Below are 13,883 nucleotides of genomic sequence, written 5' to 3'. Positions count from 1 at the left end.
CTCATCCCCTCCAGAAATACACACACTAATTCACACACAATAAGGCACCATATACACTTGTAAAATGTAAAGAAAATAAAGAAAGAGACCCCTCACCTGCTTACTTTTTTGCGGGAAGGAGGCGAGGGGGCACAAACCCTGGTGATCCAGTGGTTGATTAGTAAAGTCTGCGCCTTTGGCTGATGCAGATCTTACTAATCCATCCTTTCGGCCAGCGCTCAGTGAAGAGCACCAGACGAAAGGAACTGAGTGCCGGTGTTGACACCGGCACAACCAAGAGCTGCTCTTCAGTCTGCATCCGACAGAGATGCAGGCTGTGTAGCAGCTCTAGCAAGTCAGGTACGAGGCCTTGGCCCGCGCGCTGGTACTTTGAAACCCTGCTCCATACTGAGTGTTCCTGTCCATTCATACATTGTGGATATGGTGTAAGTTACTATGTCCACAATCATGAATGAACAGGAAGTGATGTAGATCACTTCCCATTTATTCATAACTGGGACATAGTAAGCTTACTATGTCCAGTTATTTACAAACACTCAGCGATCAGCTTGAATCAGCTGTCACAGGAGGCGGGGCGGGTGGTGGGGGAGGAGAAAATCTAGGAATACACTGGATTTTTGGCTGTCATGGCACTTTTGCCAAAAGTGACATTTTCGTCCAAACTTTAAGTGCATCCCTACTTACTGCATAAAAGGGATTTTTCAAGTAAGCTTGGATAGCTGGCATCAACAACTATAGTATGTATTCCTATTACAATGCTGATGTTATAAAAGTATAGTACATGCTGGAACTTTACAACTCCTTTAAAAATGGAGAAGCAACACATAACAACCAATAAATACTCATGTTTAACCTGCACCAGAATAAGGGCTCATTCACACCATGTCTGTTTGCGGTCTGCTGGCTATTTTTTTCCAGCCCAGCCTGAACGCAAGACAACACAATTTGCCTTGTCATGGGTGGTGACAATTCATACCACCGCGCTCCGGTGGTATGCGCTTAGGAAAAGTATGGCACTGCCGTAAAATGCAATACAGCCATATCACACCTCGTTGAGCCCATAAAACTTAATGAAACGTTACTTGTGACATTTCAGCAAAGTTCTAACAAGAAAAACAAACCATGCAATCCAGCTCAATCGACCGCATTGACACTGTCCATCCACATGCACACCAGCAGCCGTGCTGATCTGAACAAGCTCTAAAAGACAGCTGGATTCTAATTGCTTTCCGTTTGTATTAGTCATTTTCTTTCCCCTAATTTGTTACACAAAGCTCAATGCTTCTACATGGTGGAAAAAATCTTTAGATTATTTGAATTTTGCCATTATAACATAGTTATAAATGATAGTATGATAGTGTATACTGTCTATCTGTATTTTGAGTTAATATTTTTAATCATGTTGTGATGGCAGTGTGTTCTAACAGCTGTCTTGCCTTGAAATTCTACATCTTCCAGGTTACTGCTAAGTAAAAGAGACAGAGGTCAATGCTGCCTGTGTTAATGGTGTACCTCAGCCCTTTACAAAAATAAAGACGTTACAGCCTTCTAAGTGGAATTATTTTGCCCATGAAAGCACAAAGAATAACTCAGTATTGTAAAGGAATCACAAGCACGTCAACCTTGTATTTTCGAGTTAGTGAGTATGTGCCTGACTAAGTATGACTAATAAAATAAAAAAGTGCATTATGCGGTTGGCAAGTGCTTATTTCTATTTATTTACATATTAACTGATCAATGGCATATGAATTTACTTGGAATTAGTTGCGCCTAGGTACCTAAGTTGATGTGCCTAAGTACGTATACAGTATGAATGATGTATACAGTATGGGGAGAATTGATCAAAATCTGGAGCAGCTCTGCATGGCAACCAATCAGCTTCTCTCTTGAGTTTGTTCAGTTAAGATTTGAAAATGAAAGAGAGAAGCTGATTGGCTGCCATGCACAGCTGCTCCAGATTTTGTCTCTTCCAGTTTTGATAAATTCCCTTCTATGTATTTAATCTAGACTAGTTAAAGCAGCACTACGAAGTTGGCAAGTGCTTATTCCTATTTATTTACTTATTATTACCTAATCAATAGACATATAAGCTGCGGAAAAGCTCCAGAATGCAGTTGGGGAAATTCGGATCCCGCATGCCATTCGGGTATAGGAGCCTCAGCTTTAGCATTATATGTATATACTGTATATGGATCACATGTTGCCGCAATGAAAATTTGTGTTCAGACCCATTCGGATGCATTACACCGAAAAACACATCTGATTGGCTAGAAAAGTCACAGGTCCGATTCAGTTTCATTTTTGAACGAAATTCGAATGGGATCCGAAATTCGGATTCGGACACATTCGGATGCATTGGGATTCAGGAATTTCGAAAGTGTCTGAATGTCCGAATCGCACATGTCTACTAATCAATGGCATATGAATTTGCTTGGAATTAGATGCGCCTAAGTTGATTTCTGGATACAGTATGATTGATATATACAGTGAGGGGAACTAGAACTCAAAACTAGAGCAGACAAAAACGCGAGCAGCTGTGCATGTCAACCAATTTCAATTTGCAATAGCCAATAGTAAACTAGCATTGCACCCGCCCTCTGCTGCAGTTCTCCATCAGGTCCATCAGCAGAGGGCGGGTGAAATGCTAGTTAACTATTGGCTATTGCAAATTGAAATAGCCAATAGGAATCTAGCAATGCATTCCTATGGGCAAAAATGTAAAAAAAAATTTCTATTCTGACCAGGCTCCGTGTCAGAATAAAGAAAGAAAAAGCAGTGTTTCTCTCCTGGGCGGCCGGGAGCGGGGTTTTTTTTAGTTTTTTTTTATGGTAGCTGAACCGCCGACCAATAGAAAACTGTTGGGCGGAGCTAATTGTCATTGCTTGCTCCGCACAATCGTTTTCTATTTATTTATTTTTACTTTTTAAACTATTTTTCTGTTCTGCTTGGTCCCTCTGAAGGACCGAGCAGAACAGCTGAGCCGAATGCCGCTCAGCGGCATTCGGCTATTCACTCACTGCTGTTCGGCATCTATAAGTCCCCATTCACACTGAGCCACATGAAAATCGCGCGTCTTTGAGCGATATTGCGCGACGAGCGATATTGCGCGATATTGAGCGACGTGTCGCGCGACTTCTTCCTATTGGGCTGTATGCAATCAGGAGCAATATCGCTCAAAATCGCTCGAAAAAGGGTCATGTAGGAGCGACAAGTTACCAGCGACGAGCTACATGCGATATTGAGCGATATTGAGCGACGAGATGTGAACAGCTCCATTGAAATGTATTGGTGAAGCTACATAGAGCGATATCGCGCGGAAATATGAGCGATATCGCTGCAAAAATCGCGCAATAAATCGCTCAATGTGAACGGGGCCTAAGAATAGACCGAACAGCAGCGAGTAGCATGCCGGAGGTTCGGCTTAGCTGATCCAGATGTTGGATCGCTGAGTGGAACTCCTCCTACACTTCGGGTCGGCCGAACAGCGTTCGGCTCACTTCGTTTTAGGTCGGTCATTCACTCGGCTGCCTACGGGAGCTTAGTGCATAGACCCCATAAAGTGTCTAAAACAAGAGATTTTAGGGGCAAGCACTAAGCAAATGCTGGGAGACTGCTAAAAGTTGCGGCTCCTACAGCAAAATATTACACTCTATATAATCAGAACATTTATGGACATCTCATTTACTCCTTTCTCCATAAATTTCACGATTATGAATGAGAATCTCAGAATTAAGTTTTCAGATGATCAAACACATTTGTATTATCCTTTACACTAGAGTTCCTGTCTTGACATCTCAATTGCATGAAATGCAAACATATTTGTTTTTCAATCTTCAAGAGCAATAAAGCAAGCAGCTCATCCAGTGGGGCACACAGAAGAATCTGACATGATTAATCACATGCAATAAATACAGCTGCCTGAATTGAAATCTAGCAGGGTTATTCACAAAAGGGTGAAGAGTTTGGAGAAAGCAGGAGAAGTGAACAATCTAGGACAACATAGCTGAACTGGAAAGTGAACTGAATTGGAGAATTTTTCCAATTCAGTTATTTTGTCCTTGATTGTTCACTTCTCCTCCCTTCTCCAAACGCTTTACCCTTTAGTGAATAACCCTGCATGTTGTTATGTAAAATCTTGCATTGCCCTTGTCATTTGGATAGTTTACATTTGTTAAACAGGATCCAGTGCAATTTATGCAGGTGATTCTGAAATTGTAATTTCATAAATGACTATGATTTGCTCATATAATGCAATTAGAACATTTCTAGCTGTTAAAACTACCAATAATAGCTGACTGACAGCAATACCCTAAACAATTTAAAGACCCAATGGCAAGTTTTACCATAGTTCTTGGAATCAAGCACAAGCTCAGTTAAATACTAGAAGAACCGGTGTGAAATTGTAAAGGTCATCAACTTTTTTATAATTTTTTTTACTATTATTATTATTATGGATTTATATAGCGCCAACAGTTTGCACATTGCTTTACATAATGGAGGCAGACAATACAGTTACAATACAATTTCAGTTCAAAAGGGTTAGGAGGACTCTGCTTGTGAGAGCTTACAATCTAGTAGGAGGGGTAAGTGATACAAAGGGTAATAATTGTGTGGGATAAGTTAATGAAAGAAATAAAGGACAGAAGATAAAGGAAGTTAAAGGAAGAAAGAAGGGTTTTCAAGTATCGCATAGGGTGTTCCAGAGGTTGGGAGACACTCTGGATAGGTCCTGGAGGTGAGTATTGGAGGAGGTGATGAGAGAGCTGGAGAGCAGGAGGTCTTGAGAGGAGGGGAGAGGACGGTTTGAGTGATATGTGAGATGAGCTTAGCGATGTAGCTAGAGGCAGAGTTGTAGATGGTTGTATATGGATAATGTTGTTAGTATTTTGAATTTTATTCATTGGGCAAGTGGGAGCCAGTGGAGAGCTTGGCAGAGAGGGGAGGCTGACACTGAACGGTTGATAAAGTGGATGGCAGCAGCATGTGCAGGAGTGGATGGCAGCAGAATTTGCAGTTACCTCTGTATCAGGAATGATCAGATGAAACAGAGGGTTAAAGTAATATAAAACTCTCAAACGTTTTTCCAATAATGAATCCACATCAAACAAATGCCATATTTTTCGCTCCACAGGACGCACCTGACCATAAGACGCATGAGTGGGAGGGTAGGGAACGCTGGTACTACATGTTTTGTTTAGAGGCAGTGAAACAACTTTATTTACCGCTTCCACAATGCCGCTGCCCGTGTTGCTTGTGTCTAACTTCTGCATACTGAGACTCCTCCCTTTCCATGTCGTGGCATGACACAGGAAGGTGAGAAGCCGGTCAGACACAGAAGTTAGACAGCGGCAGCATGGGCAGCGGCATTATGGAAGAGGTAAATAACGCTGCTTCGCTGGCTTTATCTGGTACACTGTCAGCCCCGCCGCCTCAGTTCTCACACACACACATCACCCTGCGGGAGCCGCTGGACGCGTGTGTGTGACAGCTGAGGCAACAGGTCTGCTGGCGCAGGAGATTGTTGAGACCTGGGGGGAATATTCGCTCCATAAGATGTACAGACATTTTTGCCCAAGCAATTACAGTCATCATGTTTCTGAACAGTTGGCCCTAATTCTCTCAGCTTACTTTGCCTGAACTTCCTGTCCAGTATAAGGTTGCAGGGGACAGCATAGCCTCAAGTAACTGTCCATCTTATAGCATGAAGAAGAGAGGAGAGGGAAACAGGGAGGACAGTGCTGGCTTGTGTGTTTGTGGAGACACACACAGCTTACCAGCACACACAATGATGGCTCCACAGAAACCTACACGGGAAAGGAGCCACTCTAAAACAGGATATCAGGGCCAGTGTTCAGGGGACCAGCTGATTCTGCAGGAAACTAAAACTGTTTTAAACTAAAACTGAGCTAGTATGCTATGTGTGTCTCCACAGGTAATAATTCTAAAATAATACCAGACCACTGGCCCTGATATCCTGTTTTAGGGTGGATCCTTTACCTTGCAGGGTCCTAAAGAGCCACCTTTGTGTGAGCTAGTATGCTGTAAATATCTCCACAAATAATAATATAATAATAATAATTACTAAGATGCTCAAATTCCCACCTAAAGCGCATCTGTCAGAAGCAAAGTTTACTGTAGCACAAATAAATGAATCACGACAATTATCCTGGTACAATGGTTTTTTGCTACTGTATTAAAAAATCATCGAAGCAATTCTGTTCGTCAAACACTCGAGCCATTTAAATCTGTCTGGGAAACTCGAAATGCATTTTGACATTATTCATATGCTGAACAGGTCCATGTGAAGTTCCAGGGCACATTAACACAGGATAACACACAATGTTGATTGTGAAGCTCAGTAACCACAGGCAAGCCGCTTTATCTGTTATCCACTTGCTTTACAGTGCTAGTTTAAAAACACTATGAGCAATATTCTTTTTAACTGATCATGACACCTACTGCAAAACTATGTTACAATTCATTTTTTATATATAATAATATGACAGTTTCTGTCTAAATGTTTAATTTGCACAAAGAGCATATTTTTTTATGAACTACATTACCGCACACTTTAAAATGTTTTAGTATTTAGTAATGTCAGTTCCCAAAGAACACCTTTACATCACCCTTTTAGAGCAAAATAGCAGGTTAACCCACCACTACACTGCTGGTACTTACCTTTCCCACACTCCCCCGTGCTCTGTTTATAAACTGGACCACCTTTGTGTGTGAATAGGGTGGTGGAGTTGTGCACGGGTAAGGGTTTGAAGCAGACGGGGGTGGCTATCAAGCAAACCTGTTGCTTGATAGCCACCCCAAAGTCAAAGTATAGATTGGCTTTAATATACAATTAAATGCAACTTGAAAAGAAAAGAACTTGAGCAAAAAGTATTCATGCATCTACAGTGTGTGTAGTAATATGAAGGGGTTGTTATCTCCTGCAGCCTTATTTCAAGCAACACCAGGACCTAGCCAGCACAGCAGACTATCTTGCCTTGAATAATGATTTCATACAGGCTAATTCAGCAAGGCAAGGAGCAGTCCAGTAACCCCTAGCAAAGAGTTCATCATTCAGTCAGCTTAGTACATTAATGTAGTACAGTTCAGTACAAAAATACATTAATGGGTAATCTAACTGGTTGCTGTAGGATAAACACTTCAGCTTTCCTCTTTGCACTGTTACTAAATAATACTAAACCAGGTTTCCAAACCTCCTTGTGACCTCCCCAATTCTCAAGGAAGATGTGAACCATCGGTACTCTGCTTTGGTTCATTGGGCAAGATACACAATTGACAGTGAAGGGCCCCAGTGCTAGAAATTAAGTGAATGTCTCCTTATCCATGGTTTTTAATGAGACATCTACCAATCTATGGCTAGTCAAAGTGCCATTGAATACTGTACAGAAGGGATGGGATTTCAGATTATACCTGCTAGTAGAGCTGCAGTTAAGATCTTTAACTGTAGCTTCAAATCGTGGGAGTTAGCAGCAGTGGGATACCTGTGATGATACGATATGGTGGGTGAATATTTTTTTTTTCCGTGAATATTTTTTCACAGAAATACCCAAATACCCCACAGCTGTAAGAAGAAATAAGATAATAAGAAATACAAGGATGAATACGGTTTCAAATGATGTGTTGTAATGACCCTGCTATGTATTGAGGCTTACATTTGACGTAGTTTCCCCTCTTAAAAAACGAATTAACTATTTCTACTGAAAAAGACTGTCTACAGTTCTCGCTTTTGTTGGGAGCAAGCTGGGTTTTTTCAGCGCCATCCTGTGGTATCTCAAATCAAAGCAGGACACATTTAAAAAATATAAGGTGTATAACAGCATAACTCTACGAAATAACATATAATAGATGGACATATGCAAAAATAATTCATCTCGGGGATCCTGCTCTACCAGCTGCCCACTTATTTCACTTTTTCTCAAAAGAAAGTTCACATAAAATGTTCAATAAATGCAATTAAAGCCCAACTGAAGAATAAATATACACTTGAAGTGGGCCACCCCCACCCACACTGCAAGGGTTAAAATGTTAATAAAGTCTACGGGTAGAGGGATAAGGACTAATACTTACCTCTCTCCTCCCTCCAGCAGGCTCTGCCCATTTGTGCAACTAGCCCAGAGATGCCTTCTCTCTAAGACACTTCTGGCCACAGCCACACCCCTGCCTCCTCCACATACAATGCAGGGCTGATAGTCCTGCATTGTACATTGTGATGCAGAGGGACTGTCCACAACCCAGAGTGTCAGGGATAAGAGGAGTCCACTGGAGCCTGCTGCAGCAGGGGTTAAGATAAATAATAATACCTCTTGTTCTTACCCTTAAACTTTTCAAGCCTTGGAAAACTCTTGCAGTGTAGGGGAGGGGACACAGCAAATGTTTTTTTTCCCTCCATCCTGAACTTGGGCTTTAAATCCTTAATTAAACATAACAATGTTGTTTCCTGTAGTGTTTTCATTTACAATCTGCCTACTGTCATGTGGAGGCTCCTTGGCTGCAATATGGTGGTTTAGTTGCACTTAATATCTTATTGAAGTTGGCTCAGTTAAAGATTAATTCTAATTGACTGTTATTGGTTACTGAACTTTTCCTGATTAAATACTTCATGCAAGTTTTTCTCTCCCTGCCAAAACAGTAACAGTGTCCTACGACTACTAGCAACAATGCACTATGATCAAATAAACCAGTGTTTTCTCCTGTCCCATTATGTATGAGATTCTGAGCAGAAAAAAAATCAATATATTCACTTACCACACTATTCCCTGAGCCCCAGAGCCTATAGGCTTGAGATTCTGGTAGCGTTTCAAAACCGAGAAGGTCGAGTCTCCTACTTCCACACTGTAGAACTGGTTGTCAACTTTGCTTTTGCTCATGTTGTAATGTTTGGCAATATATGACACATCCACTTGATTACTAAATCCCTATTGAAAAAGGAGAGCAAATAAAGTTTAGTATGGTTGTAAGCAAATGCCTTTCTTTTGCATCAAAAACGAAAATATTTTTGCCTTGCATAAACGAGCATGCTGAATGTCATTTTATATTGTATGTTTGCAACGAATATAATTAACCTCTTTCCATAATGATATGGAAGTCAACAATCCAAATTATGCACAGATGCTGCACAAACATTGTTAGAAGAAATAATCAGATTGTAGAACACATTCAAATACATAATCAGGCATTCATTCAAAATCACGGTGCAATTAAAGTGCAGTTTTGTTGCAGAAAATGTGTGGCAGGGTAATACAATTCACCGAAAGGATCATGAAAATGGGAGGAAAGATTGATCTTATGACATGGTTTATCAAGATGAATGAATGTATGGTTTATGAAATGTGTATTTGAAAGTGATCTTTCTCATTTCAAATGCTATTCTAGCATGCCTATGCATGTTTTCTATCTGATATTAAAGATCTAATATGTTATATATTAGTTCTGAGCACATATATTCTTATTAAATGCCATCTACTTGTCAATATTGAATGTAATCTAATTTTAACCTTTTGTCCTTAAAGAATAAACCACTTTGAAAATATTTGGTTTGGGCCACTTTAGGGTACACTTCTCTTAAAAAGTGTGAAATTCTCCATTGTCCTTGGCGCTTTCTCTCACCGCTGCCATCACCACCACTGACACTGTTCATCCTCTGTACAGTGTACACAGAAAAAAAAAATCGCTAGGAGAGAGAGGAAGAATTATTTCACCAGAAGAGACTTTGCATTTCTCTTCGGCCAAAAATCCATATCTCCCAGCAATGTTTTATTTTTGGTGTGGTGTTATCATCACTCTTTTGTAGTTACATCACTTAAAAATTGTATGTGTGTTATCACCCTTCCGAAGTATTTACTTAATTTATTATGTGTTTTTTTTTTTTTATTGCACATAATTTACACATTAAAACTGTAACCTTGACATCTTAATATATTATTTGTACTGCTCTCAGAAAATCAGTACATCTAGGTTCAACAAACATTTTATCGCAACAAGGAAAAAGTTAACTTAGATTGAGCACTGAAAATCTAGCTGTTATAAAAACACACACTTCTAAGTCAAAAGTTACTTCACAGGGCTTCAAAATGTTTTACATCTTATTATTTCCTTTAAATACGGTTGATCAGAGCAATGCAGACATTATGGAGCTGATAAATGTTGATTAACAGCCAACTCCACATTGATTTGTTAGAAAAATGTCCCTACAATAAGGCTGACTACTTGTTTCCTTGAACAGACAGAAGGAAATTGTTGTGCGTCTGTTTGGTCCATTGACCTGGCTAGTTGCATAAGAAATAGTGTCTGGTCTTCCACCTGGCCACTTTAGCTTGACAAAGTATTTGTAGTTAGTACTAGAGATGACTGAATCAGAATTGCCATTTCAGCACGGTCAGGGTGCATCAGTCAGCAACCATAGTGCAGCTTCTGCCCGGACCGCTGCACGCTATGGGCATGCGCGTATTCGGCGTGTTGCCGCTAGTACTGCGCATGCATGAAAACGTGCACATACGCGCGCAAAAACGTACACACGCATGTCCTTGGCGCCAGGCGGGCTATTTAAAGATGGCTCCTGCATCTGCCCTTTGCTGAGAGATCTTCAGCTGTAACCTGCATCTGTGTTTCTGCTCCGGATACCTGTTTAACCCAGCTTGTTTCTTGACTCTGCCTGCTTGCTGCCTGCTTTGTGACCTCGGCTCGTCCCTCCCCATTCTTCTGCCTCCTGATCCGGTACCATTATGCTCGCCAGTGTATGACCCGGCCTGTTCCTGACTCTGCTTCTGTCACCTGCTTTTGTACCACGCTGACCGCACGTTACCGATCTGGCTTGTCCCTGACTACGCTTCAGCCTCTCACACAAGTGTTGTCTGATCTGCCATCTTCCACCAGCTGTTTCTAGCGTCCTGTTGTCAGCATCAGCACATCCAGTGTGTCCAGCAGTCATACCCTCCATAATAGAAGTCACCAGCACTCGATGATATGTGCAAGAAGTAAAGCACTTTTTATTCAATCATCACATGCATCAAACAGCCAACGTTTCGGGGCCCCCGCAGGGTCCCTTCTTCTGGGTGACATAGTGACAACAACAAGTATGCACCTTCAGCTTAAATAGTGAATCACACAGAATACACCACAGAACCTCCCCATGACGTCATACTGACGTCAAATCCCACCAGAATTTGAAAGCAAAAATTAGCATATAAACAGACAAATAAAAAAACCAACCAACTTGCCTGAACAATGTTAGTAACACTGACTTACTGTGCCCAGCAACTATTGAACAGTGGCAGCAAAAGAAAACAGCACAAAAACGAAAAAAGAAACAGAGAGGCTGTCAGTGTCTGTGAAGATGGATTGCTACCACGTCACTGGTTTCCGGGACAACTGCGGCAGCGCAGTGGAGGCGGGAAACCACCACACAGTGAGAGACAGTACTGAAGCTCTGGTGTCTCTGGTTGCTAGGAAACCGTCCTTCATAACAACCGCTGTCCTGGAATGCAGTGAGGGGGAGGGCACAGAGGAACAGAAGAGGATGGAGGGGGAAAAGGCTGGGGAGGGAGAACAAAAACACATAGGGGTCTATTCAGTAAGCGGCCCAAGGATCTAGCCGTAGCTTCGGCTGATCCTTCGGCTAGTTTCGGCCCCAGGACCCCTTCGGTTCAGTAGAACCGAATGGCTGCTGTACGGGCTATTCACTACAGCCCGTACAGCTCCCAAAGTCGGCCGAGCGGCTCAGTAGAGCCGAAGCCTGCTTCTGACAGCTGGGCGGAGCCAACCGTCATCTCACGGCTGGCTCTGGCCACTTGCAGATAGATCAGCCACCTCTCATTACTCTCCTGGACACTCTGAGAGTCTAACACGGCTCCCGGCCGCACAGGAGAGAAACACTTTCTCCTGGAAAGTTCACGTTGCAATAGCCAATAGCAAACTAGCTATTGCACAAGCTGTCAATCAGCAGAGGGAGACCTGCAGTTCTCCATCAGGTCCCCCCTGGTAATTGACAGCAGCAGAGGGCAGGTGCAATAGCTAGTATGCTATTGGCTATTGCAAAGTGAAATAGCCAATAGGAATCTAGTTATGCATTCCTATGGTGTTTTTTTTTAAATTTATACTGACGGCAGCAGAACTGCCCGGCCAATAGAAAACAGTTGGGCGTAGCTAACTGTCACTGCTAGCTCCGCCCAATCGTTTTCTATTTGATTTTTTCTACTTTTTTAACTGTTTTTCTATTCTGTTCGGTACCACAGAGGCAGAATAGCCGAGCCGAATGCCGCTCAATGGCATTCGGCTATTCACTCACTGCTGTTCGGCATCTATGAGAATAGGCCGAACAGCAGCGAGTAGCCTGCCGGAGGTTCGGCTTAGCCGATCCAGATTTTTATTTTCCCCTTATCTGTCATCTGTCATCCCTTGTCATCTGTCATCCCTTGAGAACATCTGTGTGACGAAACGCGTCGGGGGCAGGCCTACCTTTGCGTCATTGTTCCAGTCTTTTTGCACTCAGGTTGAGTGACTAGCCGGCTTTCCACGTTGATTTTTACTGATTTTATGTAGCGCTTCTTTGTATACACCATATTATATAAATTTTTTGGACCTATTAAAGTTGAACTTATTACTCTATGAGCGCATCTTTCGTGTTCTTTGTCCGGATGGATATCTAACATAGGAGACCTAATAGTAAAGATCGCAATCCCTTCATCTCGGAGAAGCAAACGGGTTCTGTATCCTGAGGCTTTACCAAACGGGAGATGACAGATGACAGATAAGGGGAAAATAAACATTTAGTGCTGTACATTTTGTTGCATCATTATATACCCCTATGATCTTACTTAAATGGAGCATAGTGTTACAAAAACACAACATAGGGTGTGTGTAAAGAGCATTTTTCAGCATTGACACCCTCATGATCCCTATGTACGCAAACCCTTTAGATTTTTAGCCACTTTAACACACACCCTGATTTTATATTATTTCATATCATTATTCATTGGTTCATAGTTTTCATATTTAGTTTTTGTATAATGGTTTTTTATCACCCATAGGGTCCTATGTTGTGTTTTTGTAACACTATGCTCCATTTAAATAAGATCATAGGGGTATATACTTTGTGCCTGTCATTGATTCTATGGGGTCTATTCACAAAGCTGCCGAAGGATCTGGCCGTAGCTTCGGCCGATCCTTCGGCTGGCTTCGGCCCCAGGACCCCTTCGGTTCAGGAGAACCGAGGGGGTGCTGTACGGGCTATTGTGAATAGCCCGTACAGCTCCCGATCACGGCCGAGCAGCTCAGTCGAGCGCTGAGCCGTGCTGAAAGCCGAAGCTGGCCGAGCGGCCGGCCATTGGCTTCTGACAGCTGGGCGGAGCCAGCCGTGATCTTATGGCTGGCTCCGGCCACTTTCAGAAAGATCAGCGTCCCTGGTTGCTAACCAGGGACACTGATCTTCAAACATCTAACTCTCCCTGGTGCCCCGGGAGTCTCCTGCTCCCGGCCGCCAAGGAGAAAAACCCCGCTGTGTCTTTTTTCTTTATTCTGACACGAGCATGTCAGAATAGAGAAAAAAAAAAAAAAAAAAATTCCCATTCAAAAGCATTGGGACATTACTATTGGCTATTTCAATTTCAATAGCCAATAGTAAACTAGCATTGTACCCGCCCTCTTTTTCAGTTCCCCATCAGGTCCATCAGCAGAGGGCGGGTACAATGCTAGTTTACTATTGGCTATTGCAAATTGAAATAGCCAATAGTAAACTCCCAATGCTTTTGAATGGGAATTCGTCTTTTTTTTTCTGTTTTCTGACATCGCTCGTGTCAGAATAAAGAAAAAAAAAGACACAGCGGGGTTTCTCTTCTTGGCGGCAGGGAGCGGGGGGCTCCCAGAGCACC

The 13,883-nt window shown here is 42.2% G+C and overlaps 1 protein-coding gene across 5 annotated transcripts in view; it reads right to left on the bottom strand.

Moving 5' to 3' along the window:
* Positions 1-13,883, bottom strand: part of MAPK10 (mitogen-activated protein kinase 10) — a 178,389-nt gene that overhangs the window by 65,278 nt on the left and 99,228 nt on the right. For all 5 annotated transcript variants that reach the window (XM_018576207.1, XM_018576205.1, XM_018576204.1 and 2 more), the window contains one exon: positions 8,764-8,933. In XM_018576207.1, the coding sequence (XP_018431709.1) occupies positions 8,764-8,885 (122 nt within the window). In that variant the 5' untranslated portion in view covers positions 8,886-8,933. The remainder of the gene's footprint in view (positions 1-8,763; positions 8,934-13,883) is intronic.

Source organism: Nanorana parkeri, unplaced genomic scaffold (genome assembly GCF_000935625.1).
Source record: "Nanorana parkeri isolate BGI_ZX_2015 unplaced genomic scaffold, ASM93562v1 scaffold59, whole genome shotgun sequence".
Lineage (NCBI taxonomy): Eukaryota > Metazoa > Chordata > Amphibia > Anura > Dicroglossidae > Nanorana > Nanorana parkeri.
The sequence above is the reverse complement of the archived record's forward strand: the minus strand, read 5'-3'. Positions and strand labels throughout refer to the sequence as shown.